The 24,986-nt window shown below is 36.6% G+C and overlaps 1 protein-coding gene across 1 annotated transcript; it reads right to left on the bottom strand.

Moving 5' to 3' along the window:
- Nucleotides 1-8,597: 8,597 nt before the first annotated feature.
- Nucleotides 8,598-9,530, bottom strand: LOC121456716 (olfactory receptor 1468-like). The gene has a single exon (XM_041665123.1). It carries the CDS (start codon nt 9,528-9,530, stop codon nt 8,598-8,600), a length of 933 nt encoding a protein of 310 aa, XP_041521057.1.
- Between the last annotated feature and the right edge of the window lie 15,456 nt (nt 9,531-24,986).

Consider the following 24,986-nt stretch of genomic DNA (forward strand, 5'->3'; position numbering starts at 1 on the left):
CTTATTAATTTGCGTATTCTCTCTCTGCCATTTGATTGGTTTGGATAGGGGTTTATCAATCTTGTTGATTTTCTCCAAGAACCAGCTTTCTGTTTCATTGATTCTTTGTATTGTTTTCTGTATTTCTTTTTTGTTGATTTCAGCCCTCAGTTTGATTATTTCCAGTCTTCTACTCCTCCTAGGTGAGTCTGCTTCTTCCTTTTCTAGAGCTTTCAGGTGGGCTGTTAAGTCTCCAATGTGTGCTTTCTCTGTTTTCTTTAAGTGGGCACTTAGTGCTATGAACTTTCCTCTTAGCACTGCTTTCATAGTGTCCCATAGGTTTGAGTATATTGTGTCTTTATTTTCATTGAATTCAAGGAAGACGTTATTTTCTTTCTTTATTTCTTCCTTGATCCAGGTGTGGTCCAGTAGTTGACTGTTCAGTTTTCATGAGTGGCTAAAATCAAAAACACCAATGATAGCCTTTGCTGGAGAGGTTGTGGAGTAAGGGGTACACTCATCCATTGCTGGTGGGAATGCAAACTTGTGCAACCACTTTGGAAATCAGTGTGGTGGTTTCTCAGGAAATTCGGGATCAACCTACCGCAGGACCCAGCAATACCACTCTTGGGAATATACCCAAGAGATGCCCTATCATATTACAAAAGCATTTGTTCAACTATGTTCATAGCAGCATTTTTTGTAAAAGCCAGAACCTGGAAACAACCTAGATGCCCTTCAATGGAAGAATGGATGAAGAAAGTGTGGAATTATATATATATATATATATATATATATATATATATATATATATATATATATATATATTAGAGTACTACTCAACAGTAAAAAACAATGACATCTTGACTTTTGCATACAAATGGATGGAAATAGAAAACACTATCCTGAGTGAGGTAACCCAGACACAAAAAGATGAACTGGGATGTACTCACTCATAATTGGTTTCTGGCCGTAAATAAAGGACATTGAGCCTATACTTTGTGAGCCTAGAGAAGCTAAATAAGATGGTGAACCCAAAGAAAAACATGTAGTTATCCTCCTGGATATTGGAAGTAGACAAGATTGCCTGGCTTCTGTATGTCATCATTATTATTCTCATGTATGTCCTGGCAATGCTTAAGGATGCATAGGCAGCCCATTTATGGTGGTTCTCCAGTTTTTCCTATCCTGGGCAGCCCTAGATGTTTGTTATTGTTATACCCAAAGTTCCATAGTCTTCTTTTGTGCTGTCTATCCAGCATTTTGGACCTTCATTTTTTCCTTATCCTATGCATTCTGCCAAGCAGTGCTATCTTTGGGTATCTGATATCATTCATTCCCATAACATGACTAAAGTATCTCAGGTACCATTGCCATATCCTGTAATTTACTTCCTTCTGTAGATGCTGATATTCCTTAATATCATTATTGCAGTTTATATCTTTGTGTGATGCCTAGAATCCTCCTGATACAAGAGCAGGCAAGAAATAAAATCAAGTAGCTTCCAAAGTGAACAATATATGACGGAGACAATTAGCTACCTGAGCAATCACCCAAAGTCTCATTTTGAAAAGTTGAAGCAACCAACATTGGTTAAGGCCTAGCATAACTAACAGATCATTTTCAGAGGCAGGAAATTTTTTTAAAATCATCTTACCCTGTCTTGGCAAGATTTGACAGTCCTGCTGATCCATTTCTGGATATCATGTAACTTGTCAGTGGTTGAGGCATTGTCAATTCCTTGCCCAAAGGCCAGTTTTGCCAAGAAGGAACCAAGCTCCAAGTGGAGTGTCTTCAGTATTTCTTGGGAATAGATTGGTTTTGTCAGAAGCAATCATGTCTCATGTCAACAGAACCCTAAGTTATTTAAATGGCATGTTCCCCAGATCCTTGAAGTGGTTGAAGATTACCTATCTAGACAGAATATAATCTCTATGTATCTAAAGAGCCTAATTGATCTGACTGTATGTACAATAAACATGAACAACTATTGACCTATAATAAATACCTGTATAATTTAAACAGTAAAACTTCATGTAAGAATATTAAATAATCTGTAAACAAATGAAGACAATAAACTCAAAATGTAAATAATCTATAAGTATCTTTACCATAGGTAGGAGTAATATTAATGAAATATGAAAATATATCCTAAAAGTTATATCAATATACAAAATATCCTAAACAGAGGTAAAAACATTCATATATACAATCTGATAGAATAACTTTGCATAGGTATACAAATAATGTAAACAAAAATAACAACTATAATTTGAAATTGTACAAATATACAAAACTATACCAATGTAAATTATCCATAAATAATAGCTCACAAGTATTCATTCTATTACCAAATATTACTATTCCCACCGTTTATTTGAACAAACATAGTTTTCACCCAAACCCTCTATCTAGTACAAGATAATAATCAACAACCTCTAGACAGTATTCCCAACTATGGACAACTTTTTTGGCATAGGGGTGTCATCTTCTAGAATTGCTTCACGCTGTCATGGGGGCAATGTTCTCTTAATGGGATCCTGCAAGAGTAAAATGATGGTTAAGTTTCAAAATTGCTGTCTAGTATAGTTGTAAATAATTTCCTAGCAGTCAATAGGGTTTTTTTGCTTTTTGGTTTTGTTGTTGTTGTTTGTGTATTTTTGTTTTTTATTTTTTTATTTTTATTTTTTTAATTTATTTATTTAACATTTCCACCTCCTCCCATTCTCCCTTTTCCCTCCCACTCCTTTCACTCTCCCTCCCGCTCGCTCTCCATTCCTAAGAGAAGTCAGGGTGTCCTGCCTTGTGGGAAGTCCAAAGCCCCTCCTCCATCCAGGTCTATAAAGGTGTGCATCCAAACAGACTAGGCTCCCAAAAACCCAGTATATGCAGTAGAATCAAAATCCAGTGTCATTATCATTGGCTTCTCAGTCCACCCTCATTGTCAGCCACATTCAGAGAGTCCCGTTTGATCACATGCTCATTCACACCCAGCTGGCCTTGATGAGCTTCCATTAGATCAGTCCCACCATCTCCGTGGGTGGACGCACCCCTCGCAGGCCTGAATTCCTTGCTCATGTTCTCCCTCCTTCTGCTCTTCATCTGGGCTTTGGGAGCTCAGTCCAGTGCTCCAATGTGGGTCTCTGTCTCTATCTCCATCCCTCACCAGATGAAGGATCTATGGTGATATGCAAGATATTCATCAGCGTGTCTATGGGAGAAGGCCAGTTTCAGGACCCTCTCCTCTGCTGCCCACGGACCTAGTTGGGCAAATCCCCCTGGACACCCGGGAACCCCTCTAGAGCCAAGACTCTAGCCAACCCAAAAACAGCTCCCTTGGTTAGGATAACTTCTTCCCTGCTCCCATAATTAGACGTTCTGGCCAGAATGTCATGAGAAGGTGTACAATTTCAGCAGCTAGTACCCAAAAAAGCGATCTTATAGTAGTGCTGTTTACATCATGATGTCATCTCAACTAGGTGGAGTTGTTGCTCTGGGGCCACATCTTCTTCCTGTAAACTTCAAAGATTACTGCAGTAAAAGTATCTGAAGGAAAACATATTGCTCATCGTGGAAAACTTAAACATCATCCATATAACATATATTCAATGAAGAATACAATATAAACAAAATAGATAGGGAGAAAGTAAAATTTTTCCTAAAGTCTCCCTTCTGTCCCATACCAGAAGGCTCCCAATATGAGAAGAAACTCTGAATGTTCCTTTTAATAACAAGCTTGGATTTGGAGAAGTACAGAGCCATTGTCCAGCTCCAAAACCAGCTGAATACATTACCGCATACATATGTATATGTATGTGTGTACGTGTGTGTGTATGAGTGTGTATAAACATAAGTGTAACCAGTATCTGGATTCATAAACCATATTCGGTTTTCTAGATGCTCCTGAGTGGATAGTTATTTTTCCTTCTGTCGGCATTCAAACATCCAGTGTCTTTTGAATTTTTGATGTGTATTTTCCTGCAAAGATAAGAGCAGAACCATGCCCAAACTCTTATGAACTTCTCTTACCTCCTTTATTATTGTCACCATTGTGGATGAGCTGTCATTTCTCTTTTCAAGAGGTTTCTCCTTTTCAAAGCAAATCTTTATTAATTTTTAATTTTAATATTTTTTCTCCTAAGGAAACAAGAGCAAAACCCCTTCCCCAACATAGTACATCTCCTGATTTCCATTGTGAGGTCAACACATCCTTTAAACATACTGGTTGTTCCAATTCAGAAATTTTTTCCATTATCCAATGTCTCTCTGCTGCTGTTGTTCCTTTCTCATTACCATTAAGAAACTTCATGGTTAATAAAGATTTATGCAATTGATTTCTAGGGATATTTTCCATCCCTTTCTGTTTGTGCAGCATATCCTTTATAGTATGATTTGAGCTTTTAAGAACTATTCAACATCCTTAGAAATCAGAGAAATGAAAATCAAAATGTCTTTGATATTTCATATTACCCCAGGCAGAATTGCTAAAATTTAGAAAGTGAATGAAACAAATCCTGGTGAAATGTAAGAAAAGGAGAACCCTTATATGGTGTTGGTGGGAATGAAAACTGGTGTAACCACTATAGATATTAGTAGAAAACCTATCTAATATCTAAACCATATACCCAAAGAATTCTACATCTTACTAGACTGGTATGTGGCTATCCATGTTTATTGATGTTCTATTCACAATAGCTGGGAAATGGGAACAGTCAAGATCTCTATCAAATGATGAATGGACAACATAAAAGTGGTACATATGGAAGAGGTTCGGACCCCATGTGTGCCGCCATAGTTTCTGTGGGTTCATCCATGCATCAGAGTTATTTTGTCTGAAGAACACTGTTTCCTTGGAGTCATTCCTCTCCTGGGCTTTCATAATCATTTCACTCCCTTTTTCAAATGATGCCTGAGTCTTGAGAATTGTTGAAAATTTTATCTTTCCTCCAGTGTGTATTTTAGGTTCCTGGTAAGAAATAAGATGTCCGTGAGTAAAGACTTGAATGTAGTTCTTCAATTTGATTTTATTGATCAATAGATTTTTATGAAGTATATTGACTTCATGCATGATGAGAAAGAATGTTCTAGTCCTCTCTCTTCTACTGGGATTATCCGATGTTCTAGCACCATTTGTTGAAGAGATTATATTTTCTCTAATGTGAATAGAATATTCAGTGGAAAGGGCTACAATGTAAATGTTTTTTGGATCATTATCTACTTTTATGGATAGTTATATACATTTTGGGAAGTAGATTCTTAGGTAATTTGGTATGAGGTAACATCATAAAACATTTAAGGACAAAGATGAGATGTGATGGAAATTAGCATTCAAAGTTGTGTGTGTTTACTCTGAATGGCTCACAGAGCCTTACATGAAGATATGTACTGGACAGACATGTAGAATATCAGCAAGCTATGCAGGAGCTGATCTTGAAGATGAAAAAGTCAATGGATGCTAAAATACAGGAAGAGATTTTTATACCATAACTTACAGGGGAAGGTAAGGAATGAATTGAAGAAGACAAGAGAACTAATTCTTGGTACACTAGAGAATATTACAATTCATGTGATAAGAGGGAAACTATATAGCATATTTTTCAAGTACTATAAAATGGCTGCATAAGGAATTTTGCAAGGCAAATGAAAGACATTCTTAAAGACTTGCATGTTCTCCTTCTAGCTTCTTTCTGTGGGTGTGGTGGAAATAAGATTAAGGACTGCTGGCTGATAATTTCAGGAACAAACATTACAAATACCATTGTTATGTAAGAGGACCAGAAACATTAGTTCAGGATCACACCAAACCAGAAAAGACAACAAAGAAATGAAAAAGGAAGAAAATATTGAACGATGAAATGATTCGAAAATCAATGTAGGAAGAACAGGAGGAAACATTAGAAGGTTATTGACTGGAATAGAAAATAAAGTCCCTTCAATACATAATAAGGAAAACACTAAAATTACATTACAAAGAAAGAATTATAAATGCTTCCATGGGAAAAGGCTAAGTAATATATAAAGGCAGTCCTATTACAACTGAACACAGCTTCTCCATGAAAACTCTATAAGTCAGAAGGGCATGACTGGATGTATTCCAGACTCTGAGAGACCAGGGATAATAGCCAAAACTACTACACCTAGGCAAATTTTCAATCAATATATATCTACAAATTCAGTCCTTCAGAAGATACTAGAAAGAAAATTCCAACCCAAGAAGGTTAACTGCAACCATAAAAACACAGGAAATAAATAATCTCACACCATGAAAACCAAAAAAGGGATACACACACACACACACACACACACACACACACACAGTCACACACATAAACACTACCACTTCCACCACCAACAAGAAAGGAATGGAATTAAAATTATTTGTCATTGATAACTCTTATTTTTCTTTCTTTCTTATGAATGCCTAGCCTTAGCCTGGCTTATTTCTAGCCAGCTTTTCTTTTTATTTATTTATTTATTTATTTATTAAAGATTTCTGCCTCCTCCCTACCACCACCTCCCATTTCCCTTCCCCTCCCCCAATCAAGTCCCCCTCCCTCGTCAGCCCGAAGAGCAATCAGGGTTCCCCGCCCTGTGGGAAGTCCAAGGACCACCCACCTCCATCCAGGTCTAGTAAGGTGAGCATCCAAACTGCGTAGGTTCCCACAAAGCCAGTATGTGCAGTAGGATCAAAAACCCATTGCCATTGTTCTTGAGTTCTCATTATCAATGGATTCAATTGTCTGATAAAATAAACAGTCTAACAGAATGAATGTAAAAAAAGGGATCTATTCTTATTCTGCATACAAGAAAGATAGATCAGCATCAAATATAGATAGACATTATATCACAATAAAGGGTTGAAGTTAGTTTTTCCATGCAAATGGACCTAAGAAGCAAGCTAATATCAGCAGTCTAATATCTAACAAAATAGATTAAACCAAAATCAATGAAAAGAGATAGGGAAGGATACTTCATATTTATCAGAGTATGAATCAAATGAGATGACATTTCAATTCTTAGCATCTATGCCCTAAATGCAAGGGCATCCATGTTTGTAAAGGAAACATTACTAGACCTTGAACCATAGATTGGGCCTCACACATTGATAGTGGGAAACTTCAATACCCTCCTTTACTACCAATATAGAGGTCATCTAGACAAAAACCAAACAGAGAAATACTGGAGCTCACAGGCATTTAAACCAAACATACCTATTATATACCTACAGAACATTTCACCCAAACACAAAAGAATATACCTTCTTCTCAGCCCCTCACAGAACTTTCCCCTAAATTGACCACATAATCAATGACAACGTAAGTGTCAAAAAATACAAAATTGAAATAACCTCAGAATCCAGTCAGACCACCACTAATTAAAGCAACACCCTTCACAATAACCACAAACAATATAAAAAAAAATCATGGTCTAGCCCTAACCAAGCAAGCTCAAGAATTGTATGACAAAATCTTCAAATCTTCAAAGAATGAAATTGAAGAATATATTTTAAAAAAATGAAGGCTCTACCATGCTCATTGATTGGTAGAATTATTGTAGTAGAAATGTCATCCTACCAAAAGCGATCAAAATTCTACTACAACTATTTACAGAAATTGAAAAGACAATTTCAGTTTCATTTGAAAAAAACAAAACCAAAAAAAAACAGGATAGCTAGAACAGTTCTTAAAAATAAAAGAAGTTCTGTAGGCATATTCATCACTAATTTTAACCTGTAGTGCAGAGCTATAGTATCGGAAATGCATGATATCAACATTAAAAGAGACATGTTGATCAATTTAATAGAACCAAAGACCCAGACATAAACCCCACACTTGTGGACACCTGAGTTATGATACAAACACCTGAAATATACAAAAAAGTAAAAACCATCTTCAACAAATGGTGCTGGTCTAACTGGATGTCAGTATGTAGAAGAACACAAATAAATCCATATTTGTCACCCAGAATAAAATTCAAACCAAGTGGATCAAAGATCTCAACATTAAACTATACACTGCATCTAATAGAAGGCAAAATAGGGAATAGCCTTGAATGCATTGGCATGAGAGAATACATAAGTAGAAATAGATTACTGAGCATCAATATAAATTATATATAATTTGTTAATATTTAAAAAGTATACTGCAACCAACATAGAAATTTGCATAAAATCACAAAACCAGCCTAGCCTGTTCCTAGACCTGGATGGAGGGAGGAAGACCTTGGACTGCCCACAGGGCAGGGAACCCTGACTACTCTTTGGACTGGAGAGGGAGAGGGAGGGGAGGGCCGAGTGGGAAGTGGTGGGGGAAGGGAGTTGGGGAGGAGGTGGAAATTTTTAATTAAAAAAAATTAATAAAAACAGAAGAAAAAATCACAAAACCTTGGAATAACAGTAATATAAAGTATGGAGATCTTATCTAATGATTTTCAAGAATCCACATTAAAGACAGAAGATGGCATCACTGAGTCACTAAAGCCCCATTTCTTAACTGAACTAATTTGAAAAATTTGTTTCTAGTATGCCACTAAATGTTTGTCTCATTTAAGATATACATTTTGTAATATAAATATTAATATATTTACTAGACATATTTAAGTAAATATCAGTGTTGCCACTATAAAGAGATTTTCTTCTTGCAAAGGACACTGATCAAGGCCTCTTTCATGTCTCTGTTCCTCAGGCTGTAGATGAAGGGGTTCAGCATGGGAGTCACCACAGTGTACATCATGGCCATGGCTGTCTCCTTTACATTGGAGTTATTAGCTGATGGAAATATGTAGAGACCGATAAGTGTTCCATAGAACAGTGAGACCACAGACAGGTGGGAGCCACAGGTGGAGAAGACCTTGTGGATAACCCGAGCAGATGAAACCTTTAGGATGGAGCAGACAATTTGCACATAGGACACAATGATGAGTAAGAATGGGATGACACTAAAAAGCCCTCCCAAGATAAATATCATTAATTCATTAATATAAGTGTCAGAGCAGGCCAACTTGAGCAGGGCAGATAAGTCACAGAAAAATTGGTGGATCACATTGTTTTCACAGAATGACAATCTAGCCAGGAGTAAGGTATGCAACATGGAATACAGCACGGTAAGTACCCAGCACAACACTACCAGACACACACAGAGCGTGGGGCTCATGATGCTGGTGTAATGAAGGGGGAAACAGATGGCCACATAGCGGTCATAGGCCATAACCACAAGAAGGAAAGTCTCCATGCCTCCAAAAACTATTAAGAAGTACATTTGTGTCAGACAACCTGCATAGGGGATGGATAGGTCATTGTTCTTCATGGTCTGCAGCAATTTGGGCATTGTGACAGAGGACAAACAGAGGTCAGAGAAGGACAAGTTGCTGAGAAACAAGTACATTGGTGTGTGAAGATGGGAGTCCAGTAGAATGAGGATGATGATGATGAGGTTCCCCATGACAGTAGTGAGGTACATGGCCAGGAGCAGGGCATAGAACAGGTGCTGGTGCTCTGGGGGGATGTCCAGGCCCAAGAGCAGGAACTGGGAGGTAAAAGTTTTATTGCTCATTGTAATTTTTCCTCTACAGTCCTAATGAGAAAACATCAGTGCCCCTAAAAATTCAAAATATAAACGAATGTAGATTAATGATATATATTCTACAAAAATAGATTTGACAGTTATTGTAATAATAATCTCTAATTCTAAATATCTGTAATCATTGCCATCACAAATGATTTTCTCAACTTTTTATTAAGAGATTTCTATTTTTCAGTCTTTCTAAAACAGTTCTATGCATATCTACAGAGATACAAAATGAGCTAATGCTTCTCTCTCCTACTGTCTACACATCATGGGTAACTGTAGTTTGTTTATTTGTACTTTGTTCTAGGTTATATTGTATATTGATGTTCATGAAGATTGGATGAGCTTTAACATCCTAATTTTACATAAATTTCAAAAGAAGTTCACATACTCTAATGCTTTACATTACTATTTCAAACTCAGACATCCATGTCTCTGTAATATACAGATTTCTGCTTCACTTTCACTAATCATCTTCCCTCCATTGCACTGTGACAGGCATCAGAAGCTCAAAAGCCCCATATGAAAGTTATCTTTTCAATTTTTTTCTTCTAAAGCATTCCTCATTCTCTTCTCCAGTGTCCCATAGTACAGTGAAAGAAACTCAATTTGAGTCAGAAGTCTGTGACTTTTAATCCACTTATTTTTCCTTACCTTGAACTGCTTTCATAAATAATACAGAATCTATCTTCATTCACCTCCTATTTCATCCATCCCTTTCTGTGAGAATATATTCATATATGAGGATCCCACCTTGTCTTTACTGGAATACAGAAGCAGACTCAGTTTATCTCCATGTTCCCATGTCTCGTGACCATTCTCTTCTCCTTTACACTGTGGCATTCTAACACCAGAGTACCACTATCTCTTTTCTGATTTATTCTTCAGATTACCACTGTTGCTCTGAGGATAAGGATAAAGCTCCTGTCAAGGACACAAACCTCATTTCATTATCTGTACACTAATGCTGTTTCATTATCTCATGTGCACCAAAGTTATACCCTTCCTTATATATTCTTACATTGTCACTTGGACTTCTCTCTTTATCAATGCTGCAGTAAAACTCTTTACCTTCCAATTTATGAGTTTCTTCTCCACTTGAATATTATTTCCTCCTCTTTCTTTCTCTTTCATCTCGCTCATCCTCATTCATATGTAAGGCATATTATGCAACGCGTAAACAACTAAATATACTCTATCTCCCCATATCAATAAGGCCTTCACCCATGTCCCATTACATCCTATATGTATTCCATGCACTTAATACTTTGATAACTGTTTTAAGCTATCTTCCCACCAATGGTAAACTATATGCAAGAAATGTCACACATGAGTTTATTTCATTTGACCATTTGCATTCATTCCTAATCTCCAACTGGGGTCAGTACCTGACCCATTGCATGAATTTGGGCAGTGAGCATTTGTTACATCATTCTCAAACTATTACACATTTTTTTAATTCAAAGGTAAAAAAATCCCAATAATAATTGAAAGATTTGATCAGTTATCCTAAATTTTACACTCTACAATGAGTATCATAGATCTAATGTTACATTTCTACAAAGTTAGTCATTTTATCACACCTCAGTAATACAGATGACTCCCAAAAATATCCATTATGATTTAATCCCAAAATGTCATTGATATGATAAAATTTTATGAACTATAAAAAAGCAGCAAAATTAGTTTGGAAACTTGATTTGAGTTATTCCTCTGATGTCTATGCTGTATGTGATGATTAACTTATGCATCATGTCAGTTTAAGCATGATGTTTTATTTTTGAAAAATACTAGTTGCTATGAAGGCAATCAAAGGTGACATTTAATCTGTAGATTTTGAGTAATGTAACTAACACTTCATAAGGTGATTTTCTTTATGCAATCAGATGAGAGAATTAAAAGAAAAAGACAGTATATTTTAGAAGGGTTTTCATATTTTGCCTTAGATACAAGTCTGGATCCTCCACTCTCCTCAGAGACTCAAAAATTCTAGACAGTTCTTCAAACATTGGCCTTATCAGTTTCTAACACTGGGCAGTTTGTGTTATAACTCACATGCAAGAGATCACATAAACACACACACACACACACACACACACACACACACCACTCATACACACACATTATTCTGTGATTGCACATTAAACTGACCTTTGATGTCTCAAAGCTGACAAAAGAGAAGCATCAAGTTTCTCTAACACTATACCAAAATCTGAATGCTTGTAACTTCAAAGACTGACAGTGTTCAAACAGATGAATTTAGAATTTACATGCTTAGACATTTGTATTAGCACTTCAGAGGAGGAAAACATGCAGGAAAATATCATGGACCATATATAAAGATGCTCTCCTTATGTGTGACCTCAAACATGCAGCACTCCTGCCTCTGCGTCTCAAGCACTGGCATTATTGGCCTGTGCCACCATGTACAGTTTCTCCTTCTGTAAAGTAACAGTACCTTTGTCTTAGGTAGGCATGTGTGCAAAGATCAGAAGACAGAGAAATCACCATCAATTCTTATCACTGATGTGCCAGTGAATTTACATACTGTCATTAGCTATTCAGTCAACCGTTCCCAAATTAAACAGCAAATAAAAATCCAAAGTAATATGTTTCTAACATTTGGTACTACTACATATTTTCTTAGACTCTATAGGAGCATTGAGTTAGAATCTGTAGCTCTTCTTTTACTTTTACATGAACATCTTCATGACATTAATGTCTTCCTTGATAAATTGCACTTAGGATCAGTCAAAGATGTTACCACTAAAACACAGACTTGTGAACTTGTGCAACAAAAATGATCATAACCTTGGGTAGGACACTGTTCAGAGTTTGCTAATATCCCACAAATCAATATACCATAAACAACCATTCAATATTACAGCAGTAAACTCCATCTAGCAACACTGCTCTTGTGTTGAAGAGGTGTAAAATTGAGAGAAAATTATAGAATGAGTAATTATAACAAATCCATCAATATAAAAGCAGTTATATGATGTCTATGAAACAAATACTTCCCTAATGTGGGGATGTCTTGGGAGACAGAAACGAAGAATGTTATCATACCTCTAAAATTGCCCTAAACCACACTGGAAATTCATTTTGATTCAGAGCAATATACCTACTTATTTTCCTGAATTTAACTAGATATTCAGAGGTTTTCAAAGTTTCTAGTTCAGTGTCCTTACCTTTATGTTACTCACAGGCACAGGATCTATTCACCTCTTTATCCATTGCCTATATGTTCCATCCTTACTCAAACCACTCTGTGGACATTTCTAAGCCTTAGGGGCCATATATCTCTTAGGAATCCAGATTTACTATCACTCATTAAAGACATTGTAATTACCCAGGACCTTTCTAGGATGAATTTAATTCTGGGATCTCTAGTGGAGAACATTTAGAGTCACTTATCACTCCATCCTCTACTTAAAGGAATATAAAATTTAAATAGCAACAGTAAACAAGATGAATAAACTTATTTCAGTCACAAGAATATAAAAACCGAGTGGAAAGATGCATATTCACACAGGTAATGAGTAGAGTTCTGCTTGACTGGAGCCCATTTTGCCAGAGGGGGAAATGAAAAATCTGACTAGAAAACCATCCCAGATTATAATAAATTATTTTCATTACTAATGATTTAAAGTTTCTTATACAAGAAAATTTTTCACAAGAAACCATGGATAGTTTTGTAAGTTTTGGCTATGATCCCAATCTTTAATGATTAAGTCAACTCTATATCCAACAGTTGTTTTAAGTAGAATAAGATTATACAAAATCATACACACTGGGATGGCTTTCAAATATAGCATCTCAATTCAAAATAACTGAGTACCTGCAAAATTATACATATACACAACATTATGGAAAAATTTGAAGTTCATCAATAATATTTCTATGTGTGCCAATGAAAAGGATGGGAATTTAATGAGAGATGGCATATTTAATGCTTCCTCAAGCAAATAGAAACACAGTTTGTATTCCTCTGCCTATTTATGTATTTTGCCTTCTTAGCTTCTATGAAAACTATAATTGTACCTACTACCAACCTTACCCCAACCTGTCTCATTTTATGTGAGACCATTTCCTAATGTCCTATTCTATGAGTTCAGCATGAATCATGAGGTCATTGATGGCATTTATAATTCCTTCCTTCCTTGCAGTACTGAACTTGGGGGTAATCTCTTTGATGAAGTTCTGTAATCATAATAATAAAACTCAAACCTTCTACTCCTGGAAATCTTGATCCTTATTGGTCTAATCTTATTTGGCTCATAGAGATGATTAACTTATGTTTTTGAATGTGAAAATAGTAAGTGGGATAAGGACGTATCCAGTATTTTAGACAAAGTGCTGCCTGCTCTGGCTGAGTAAAACAACCACATTTGCTTTCTAATATATTGGTTTCAGTAACTCCAAGAAGAATGACGTGTCTACTCTCTGTGTTTTGGTTGACAAGAGAAGCAGAAATGGTTGTAAGGAAGGCTCAAGTTCTAATTTAAACATCAACTGATGAATAATGAAAATACGGTACATATATGCTATGGAATATTATTCAGTTGTACAGTGTTCATTTTAAAAATTAGGTTATTTTTTTAATAAAAAGAAAAATAAGAGAACTAACAGATGTTATGACTCAAATGGACTTAACAGACATCTATAGAATATTCCATCAAAACAAAAAAGAATATACCTTCTTCTCAGCACCTCATGGAACCTTCTCAAAAATTGACCACATGCTCAGTAACAAAACAAACCTCAGCAAATAAAAAGCTTGGAATAACCTGATGTATCTTATCAGATCACCATGGCTTAAAACTAGAAGTCAACAGCAATACTAATTCCAAAAAGCCCACAAACACATGGAAATTAAAAATGGCCACCTGAATTATCAATGGGTCAAGGAAAAATAGAGAAATTAAAGACTTCCTAAAATTCAATGAAAATGACCACACAACATACCCAAATTCATAGGACACAATGAAAGTAGTGTTAATAGGAAAGTTCATAGCACTAACTGCCTACAAAGAGAAGCTGAAAAAAAAACCCACACTAGTGAATTAACAGAATATTTGAAAACTATAGGACAAAAAGAAGCAAACTCACATAAGAGAAAAGGATGGCAGGAAATAATTAAATTGAGAGCTGAAATCAAGAAAACAGAAACAAAGAAAACAATACAAAGAATCAATGAGACAAAGAGTTGGTTTTTTAAGAAAATCAACAAAATAGACAAACCTTTATCCAAACTAACCAAAAGGCAGAGAGAGAATATCCAAATTAACAAAATCAGAAATAAAAGGGGGATATAACAACAGACGCAAAAGAAATAGAGAGAATCAACAGGTTATATTTAAAAAACCTATACTCCACAAAATTGGAAAACTTAAAGGAAATGGACAACTTTCTGGATAAATATCACTTATCAAAATCAAGACAAATTCAACAGACCCATAACAGCTGAAGAAATAGAAATAGTCGTCAAAAGTCTTAATAAATGAAAAATCTGTATGGCAAGAACTCCAAGTTTTTGAAGAAAGAAATTGGGGATGATATCAGGAGATGGAATGATCTCTCATTCTCAGGGATATGTAAGATTAACATAGTAAAATGACTATCTACAGATCCTAAAGTAACCTATAGATTCAATACAATTCCTATCAAATTTCAACATAATTATTTACAGACATTGAAAAAACAATATTCAACTTCATATGTAGAACAGAAAACACCCAGGAAAGTTAAAACAATCCTGAAAAATAAAAGAACTTCCTGAGGTATCACCACCTCTGATTTCAAAATATACTACAGTACTATAGTAAAAAAAAAAAAAAAACCCACATATGATATTGGCATAAAACAGACATGTTGATAGATGGAACGGAATTAAATACAGAGACATAAATCCACACACCCATGGATGTAGGGATAAGTCCCGCCCCTTAGGGGGCGTGTTTGCCTCGGGCTAATGTTTACTATAAATCTGGTTAGCATGCTGCAGTGCTTGCTTTCCTGGTCTCCGCAGGAATGGTGGTTCTGTAAGTCTATTTCTCCATTGAAGTTACAATCTGTCTGCATTCGTTTACGCCGTTACACATGGACACTTGATTTTCTTTTTTACAAAGAAGCCAAAATTATATAATGGAAAAAAGAATGCATCCTCGAACAATTAGCAACTTCACTCAAACAATTGGAGCTGAAAATGGTACTAATATAATTGGATGTTGGCATGAAACAATGCAATAGATCCATATCTATCACCCTGTACAAAACTCAAGTCTAAGCAGATCAAAAACCTCAATTTAAATCAGAAGTGCTTAACCTGATAGAAGAAAAACGGGGACTAGTCTTGATCACATTGGAATAGGAGATAACTTCATGAACAAAACAGCAGTGGCCCAGGAACTAAATCACCAATTGATAAATTGGACCTCACGAAACAAAAGCTTCTGCAAGGTAGTGGATATCATTAATAGGACAAAACTGCAGTTTACAGAATGGGAAGAGACTTTTATCATGTGTGACAGAGAGCTAATATCCAAAATATACAAAGAACTCAAGAAAATAGATAAAATCAAACAAAATAATCCGATTAAAACACCGGTATAGATCTAAACAAAGAATTCTCAAAAAAGGATTATCAAATACCTAAGAAGCACCTAAAGAAGTATTCAACATCCTTAGCCATTAGGGAAATGTAAATAAAAACCCTGGGATTTCATCTTATACCTGTCAGAATTGCTAAGATCAAAAACACAAGTGACAGCACAGGCTTGGGAGGATGTGGAGCAGGGGAACACTCTTACATTGCTGGTGAGAGTGCTAATTTGTATATCCACTTTGGATACTAATATGGCATTTTCTCAGAAAACTGGGAATCAGTCTATCTCAAGATCCAGCTATACAACTCCTGAACACATACCCAAAGGTTGTTCCATCCTACCATAAGGACTCTTGATCAACTATGTTCTTAGTAGCTTTTCTTTTGTAATAGCCAGAAACTAGAAACAACTTATGTGTTCCTAAGCCAAAGAATGGATAAATAAAATGTGTAAATAAAGTACAAAATGATGTTATTCGGCTATTAAAAACAAAAACATTATGAAATTTTCAGGCAAATGGACGAAACTTGGAAATAGAACATTCTGAATGTGGTATCCTGCTGTGGGACAATGGTTTTGAACTCTTTTGTCACTTGTACTGGTTTAATAAAATGCTTATTGGTCAGTAGCCAGGCAGGAATTTTAGGCGGGGAAACCAGAACAGGAGAATTCTGGAATGAGGAAAGGCTCAGTCTGCAGTTGTCACCCAGACCAAGAGAAAGCAAGAGGAGAATGCCTCACTGATAAAATGTACCAAGCCACATGGATAACACAAATAATAATTGTAGGCTAATTTAAGATGTAAGAATTAGTTAATAAGAAAGCCTGAGCTACTAGGCCAACCAGTTTATAGTTAATGTAGACCTCTGTGTTTCTTTGGGACTGAATGGCTGTGGGACCAGATGAGACAGAAAGCTCTGTGAACAGTAACCCATACCCAGAAAGACAAATATGGTATGCACTCACTTATAAGAGGATAGTAATTGTAAAGTGAAAGATAACCATGCTACAGTCCACAGACTCAGAGAAGCTAGGGGAAAAGGAAGGCCATTAGAGTTTGTGTGAATATATGAGGGAATGGGAGACAGAATAGATATTACAGGTGGACTGGGGCACTGGGGACAGGAACAGGAGGTATCAAGTGATGGGGACAATGAGGGAGAATGTATGGGGAATGACAACTGTAGTTGGAGGGCATCTTGGGGATGAGCTATAAACCCAGTACAATGGAAATTCCTAGGATTCTTCAAGGGTGACTGTAAGTAAGATTGCTAGTAATGGGGGACATGGAACCTGAATAGGCTGTCTCCTGTAACTGGGCAAGACTTCCAGTAAAGGGATTGGGGCATTAACACAGTCACAAAACCTTTGTCTTACAATTTGTCCTCTCTACAAAATGTGGTGGCCTCAAGGAGGTTCAGAAATTATAGAAGTGACCCAAGTCATGAGAGGAAACCTACTCCTGACACTGCCTGGAGGTCCATGATCCAGAAGCTGGATATCCCAGAGTTCTAGAATAGAACCAAACAACACTGGCAAAAAAATATCAATGATTTTTTTTCTAATGATATTCTGCTATACTCATAGTTTGGTGCCTAGCTAATTTTCCATCAGAGAGGATGGAGAATCCTGGTGATGATGGGGATGGAGGATTGTAGGAGCCAGAGGGGTCAAGGACAACACAAAAAAAAACCCACAGAATAAACTAAGCTGGGCTCACAAAGACTGAATTGACAACTGAAGAGGCCACGTGGATCTGACCTAGGAACTTTGTATATATGTAAGTATTGTTAGCTTATTCTTCTTGAGGGATTGCTAATAGTTGAAGCAGATGTTGTCTTTGACTTTTTTCCTGCTTTCGGACCCTTTCTATCCTACTGAATTGCATGGTCCAGTTTTAATAGAATGGGAGGTGCCTAGTCTTACTGAAATTTGAAAAGTCATGCTTGGTTGTTTTCCCTGGGAGGCCTGACTATTTCTGAGGAGAAAGGGAGAAAAGACTGCAGAGTGGGGAGGATATGTTTGGAGGAGTGGTTGGGGTTGGAGGAAAGAGGGGAATCTGTGGCTGAGTTGTAATGCATGAGGGAAGATTAAATAAAAAAATTTAAAAATATATGTATAATTGCATCACTGCTCTTTTTCCTCTCTTCCTTCTTACCCCTCCTATATCTGACACACCCTCACATACCCATGCCTTCCTACTCATTAACATTTGTTGCTACACATACATATAAATAAATCTACATGGAAACATAATCCAATGAGTCCATCAGCTTTGCCTATATGTATATGTTTCTAAGACTGACCACTTGATATTGAATAACCAATAAGAGGGCTTATCCCTGGGGGAAATGAATGCTACCTCTCTCAACAAATGTTAACCATCCATAGCTCTTCATCTAGGAGTGGTATCTTACAAGATTTTCTCCATCTTCATTGGGATATCAACTGCTGCTGGAATTGTTCAAGTTGGAATTTTTAACTGGCTTGGTTTTGTTCAAGTTTTGTGCAGGTGACCACAATTTCTGTAAATTACTGTTTACAACAGCCATATCGTCACCAGAGACCAGAATATTTTCATACTTCTCCCCATCCTTTGACTCTTACATTCTTTATATCTCTTCTTCCATGATGATCCCCAAATCTTGGGGTTGGGTTGGTCTATTTAATATGGCTGTGTTTTTTCAATTGTTTGAATAGGAATATCCCCCATAGACTCATGTGGCCCATAAGAAGTGACACTTTTAGGAGGTGTGACCATGTTGAAGTAGGTGTGGCTTTGTTGGAGGAAGTATATTACTGTGGAGGTGGGCTTTGTGGCCTCCTGTGTTCAAGCTAAACCCAGTATGGTGGTCTCATTATGTTGCTTGAAGATCAAAATATAGAATTCCCAGATTCTTTTCCAGCACTGTGTCTGCCTGAAAGCCTTTATGATTCTCACTGTGATAATAATGGACTAAATATATGAAATTGTAGGCAAGTCTCAATTAAATCTTTTCCTTTATAAAAGTTTCTATTGTTATGGTTTCTCTTCACAGTAATAGAAGCTCTAGCTAAGACAGTACTCATAGTCATTTATTCTTAGTAATTGAACACTTTTGTGCCCCCAAATTAACTAATACCTGATGTAGTGTGAATACTAATTGGTAGTAATAATAAAATCCCAGAGTCAGATATAGGGGTTAATGTTGAAAAATCGGAGTAGTAGGCAGCCAGCCACTAGTTCTTACATCTTCTGGATACTCAGACCAAAGGCACTATCCTTTCCCTATGAATCCTCAGACTGAATGCTGTTTCTATAAAACCTCAGACTCAATGATCTGAGATCCTTTCTCCTCCTACCTTATATTTCTCTCTCTGCCCAGCCATATCACTCATTTCTCTATCCCCCCTAGTGCTGGGAATAAAAGTATGTGATCCCATTTTGAATTCTGTTTCTCATTTTAGACTTATTCAGTCTCATGTATCCTAGGGTAGCTTTAAGCTCACAGACCCAAATTTTGAAGTCAAGATACCTTTATGTTGGTTTATTCTAGCATCCCCTAGAATCAAATATCTCTGTGTAGTCAAAAAATTCAAAGAAAACAAATAATATAAATAATCCAGACTTTCTGTGGATATTTCATCTTTACATGGCTTATTTTTGTTATTCTATTATTTTCTACTAGTTTAATATTTATTTTATTATTATTACTCCTTTATTCTATGACTATCTATACTATTTTATATTACATTTACTGTCTCTATACTCTTTTTCTTCTCTCTCCCAAGCCTATGTACATTTATTATTATTATTTTATTTTATTACTTTAAAAATACCAATCCATATCCCACTCCCTATCCTCCTCCCACTCCCTTCCCACTCCCTCCACAGACCCTCCCACCCCACCTCCTCAAAGCCTAAGAGAGGACAATGTACACTGCACTGTGAAAAGTCCAAGGCCATCCCTACTACATCTAGGTTGAGCAAGGTATACATCCAAAGAGAATAGGATCCCAAGAAGCCAGTACATGCAGTAGAGACAAATCCCAGTGTCACTATCAGTGGCCCCTCAGTCTGCCCCAACTATCAACCACATTCAGAGGGAATTCAGTTTGTTTCCATGCTTGATCACTCCCAGTCCAGTTAGAGTTGGTGAGATACCATTAACTCAGGCAAACTGTCTCAGTGGATGAACCCCTCATGGAACAATTCATCAAGATGAAGTCTCAATCCTGAATATCTATGCCCTTAATTCAAGAGCACCCACATATGTAAAAGAAACATTACTAAAACTTAAATCTCACATCAAACCCCACACACTAATAATAGGAGACTTCAACACTCTCTCACCAACGAACAGGTTAACCAGACAGAAACTTAACAGAGAAATAAAAGAACTAACAGATGTAATGAATCAAATGGACTTAGATCATTCCACCCAAACAAAAAAAAATGCCTTCTTCTCAGCACCTCATGGAACCTTCTCTAAAACTGATCACATACTCAGTAACAAAGCAAACACCTACAGATACAAAAAATTGGAGTAACACTCTGTGTCTTATCAGATTACCACAAGGTAAAGTTAGAATTTAACAATAATACTACTCCAAGAAAGCCTACAGGCTCATGGAAATGGAACAATCAACTACTGAACAACCCCTGGGTCAAGGAAGAAATAAAGAAATTAAAATCTTCCTTGAATTCAATGAAAATAAAGATACAACATACCCAAATCTATGGGACACTATGAAAGCAGTGCTAAGAGGAAAGTTCCTAGCACTAAATGTCCACATAGAGAAAACAGAGAAAGCTGACATTAGCAACCTAACAGCACACCTGAAAGCTTTAGAAAAAAAGGAGCAGACTCACCCAGGAGGAGCAGAAGACAGGAAATAATCAAATTGAGGGATAAAGTCAACAAAATAGAAAGACAGAAAACATACAAAGAATCAACAAAACAAAGAGCTGGTTCTTTGAGAAAATCAACAATATTGACAAACCTTTATCCAAACTAATCAAAATGCAGAGAGAAAAAATCCAAATTAACAAAATCAGAAATGAAAAAAGGGACATAACAACAGACACTGAGGAAATTCAGAGAATCATTAGGTCTTACTACAAAAGCCTGTATGCCACAAAATTGAAAAATGTAAAATAAATGGACTTTTTTTTAGATAGATACCATATACCAAAATGAAATCAAGACCAAGTGAGCAATTTAAATAGACCTATAAGCCACAAGGAGATAGAGCTGTTTCAAAAACCTCCCAACCAAAAGAAGCTCAGGGCCAGATGGCTTTAGTACAGAATTCAACCAGAACTTTCAAGAAGAGCTACTACCTATACTCCTTAAAGTGTTCCACATAATAGAAACAGAAAGGTCACTGCCAAACTCTTTTTATGAGGCTATAGTTACCCTGATACCAAAAGCACACAAAGACTCAACCAAGAAAGAGAATTACAGAATCTCACTCATGAACATGGATGCAAAATTTCTCAATAAAATATTGGCAAACAGAATCCAAGAACACATCAAAAAATCATTCATCGCTCCTTCTGCTCCTCATTGGGACCTTGGGAGCTCAGTCCAGTGTTCCAATGTGGATCTCTGTCTCTATCTCCATCCATCACCCGATGAAGGTTCTTCATTGTGACAAAGTTAGCCATTTGGGCAAGAAACTGATCATTTCTGGACTTCTTGATGTTATATTGTAAGAACTGGACATGCAGGACCCACAAAAAAAGACTGCTGAACTTGCCAAAGGTGAGATGATCCTTTGGAGTTTCTGTTTCATGAAAGAACTGCCAAGCATTCTTGAATTCCAGCCCCTAGTAGGCAGAGATGAGAGAATCTCTATAGATGTGAGGCTGCCTGGTGTACATAACAAGCTGCAGCATCCATGAAATCAAATTGTGTTCAGGTCTCAGGATTATGCTTCTCACTAAAAACATTCAACCTGTGCAGGAGCCCATCACTGGAAAAGAAAGATCATGTGAGGTCTACAGTCACCCACCTTCCAGAGATTGCCCTGTTCTCTGAAAACAGGGTGCCTGAAGGAAAGCCACTCACCTCTGCATATTGGATGCATCTCTGATGCTGGCTGCTGGATAAAACCTCAGTGGCCATTGGGACCTATAACCCACATTTCACTAAACTTTATAAGATGGGGAGAAAAAATAAATAAATAAAAGAAAAAAATCATTCATCATGATCAAGTAGGCTTCATCCCACAGATGCAGGGCTTGTTCAACGTATGAAAATCTAACTATGTAATTCATCATATAAATAAACTGAAAGAAAAAAACCACATGATCATTTTATTAGATGCTGAAAAAGCATTTGATGAAATTCAACACTTCTTCATGATAAAGGTCATGGAGAGATTAGGGATACAAAGATCATATTGAAATATAATAAAAGCAATATATAGCAAGCTGACAGCTAACATCAAATTAAATGGAGAGAAACTCAATGCGATTCCACTAAAATCAGGAAAAAGACAAGGTTGTCCACTATCTTCATATCTCTTCAATATAGTTTTTGAAATTTTAGCAATAGCAATAAGACAACATAAGGAGATCAAGGGGATTCAAATTGGAAAGGAAGAAGTCAAACTTTCGTTATTTGCAGATGATATGATAGTGTATATAAGTGACCCTAAAAGCTCTACCAGAGAACTTCTACAGCTGATAAATACTTTCCGTGATGTGGCAGTATACAGAATCAACTAAAAAAAAGTCAGAAGCCCTCCTATACACAAAGGATAAAGAAGATGAGAGGGAAATCAGAGAAACATCACCTTTCACAATAGCCACAAATAACATAAAATATCTTGGGGTAATACTAACCAAGGAAGTGAAAGATCTATTTAGCAAGAACTTTAAGTCTTTGAAGAAAGAAATTGAAGAAGATAATAGAAAATGAGAAGATCTCCCATGCTCTTGGATAGGAAGAATCAACATAGTAAAATAGCAATTCTACCAAAAGCAAGCCTATGTATATTTTTTAAACATACTGCATCTCATTTAGAGACCTTTTATGTCTGAATCTGTCTTATTGTATATCTGAAATCCTTTTCTGACTAGGACCACTTGTAAAAATACAAAGTGACATTACTAGGACTAAGGCTGCTTTGCCTTTTGGCTTCGTCCAGTTCAACATGTCAGAGGTCCATTTATTGCCTCTGAGAGCCATTTTCTCTGCTCCAGATCTATAGTCACAGCAGGTCTTTGTTGCAATTAAGCAAAATGTAGCACTCTGCTCACAGACCCCATTTAAATGCTCTCTAGATCTCGTCCACCTGGATAGAGGTGGGCAGTCCTTGGGCTTCCCACAGGTCAGGGAACCCTGATTGCTCTTTGAGCAGATGAGGGAGGGGGAATTGATCGGGGGAGGGGGAGGGAAATGGGAAGCGGTTGTGGGGACGAGGCAGAAATCCTTAATAAATAAATAAATTAAAAAAAAAAAAAAAAAAAAAAAAAAAAAAAATAAATGCTCTCTAGAAGGACCACTGAAAGAGTCAGAGCTGTTTGTGCTGGCAGACCTGGAAGTCACTGCTTTGAAATCTCATGGTTTCTGCTGCTATTGCTGAGTCAGGAAACCTCATAAAAGAATCGTGCCTCTACTTGTTTCTAGCAAACAAAGCCCACCCAAGAAAATGCTTAACTCTGTTTTTTGTGTCTAGAATTACTTTTTAAGCATTCTCAGGTTTTATGTCATCCACGTTGGCATGCCACTTTGTTGTATGAGGCTGCTTATTTTTTTTCCAGCTGCTCAGCTCTAAAATAACCACACAGAAATTGTACTAATTAAACACTGCTTGGTCTTTTAGCTCTAACTTTTTATTGGCTATTTCTTATATCTCAGTTTAACATATTTCCATTATTTTATATTTTACCATGAGACTTTTGCCTACAGGCAAGGTTCCACCTAACAGCTCACATCTTTCCCCTTTGATGGCTACATGGCGTCTCCTGACTCTGCCTTTTTTCTCCCAGCATTTGGTTTAGTTTTCCCTGCCTAGCTCTGCCCTGCTATAGACTCAAAGCAGCTTTTTATTCATCAATGGTAATCAAAGCATAAAGACGGGACTCCTACATTCTCTATAGCAGACATGTTGCTCAGTACCTCATCTCTCTGAATGGCCCATCTGCTCCATGCTGGCTTGAAACACTCTCTTATGCCTAGGTCATAGCAAAGTATCTTCACACAGTGTACAACTATCCCACTACTGAGTCTAACTATACAGCCTGAATTGACCTCACAATGTCACCCTATGCAGATATACTGATCTTACAGGGTCTCACTGCATTTCAGGTTGACTTCATTTTTGCATTGATCCTTCTGTTTGAGCCTCATGAATGCTGGGACCGTCATCATGATTCATCATGCCTCACTTGATTTCTATCTTTTTATTAAGTCTTCAGTTAATCTCTCTTGATTTCCCTTTCCTTTTCTCTTTAGACTACTTCCACTCTGAACCAGTCCATTTTCTACATTTTATATTGTATTCATCACATTGTATTATTTTAAAACAATTGTATGATTTATGTATCAGTTAAAAAATCTTAAGATATGTTTAAAGACACATGAATTCTAGGGTATATTTTCTTGCACTGTAGTTCCCCTCTATGTTGTTCAGTAGAGCTTTGGTTTTATTCCTATAGTTATTATGCCTAAAGTCATTGCTATTGAATATATAATCCATTTCTGTCTTTTAAACTTTGCTTTCCACAGGTTGAGGAAAATGAAGTAATTTACTACTATTTTTTTCTTTTTGTCTTGTTCCTGTTAATTCTGTCATACCATGATAAGGTCAGAGTTTATATGTCAAAGCTGGTGCTACTTTA

This window comes from Microtus oregoni, unplaced genomic scaffold (genome assembly GCF_018167655.1).
Source record: "Microtus oregoni isolate MIOR12 unplaced genomic scaffold, Mior012 000015F_ref0000493, whole genome shotgun sequence".
In the NCBI taxonomy this organism is placed as follows: domain Eukaryota; kingdom Metazoa; phylum Chordata; class Mammalia; order Rodentia; family Cricetidae; genus Microtus; species Microtus oregoni.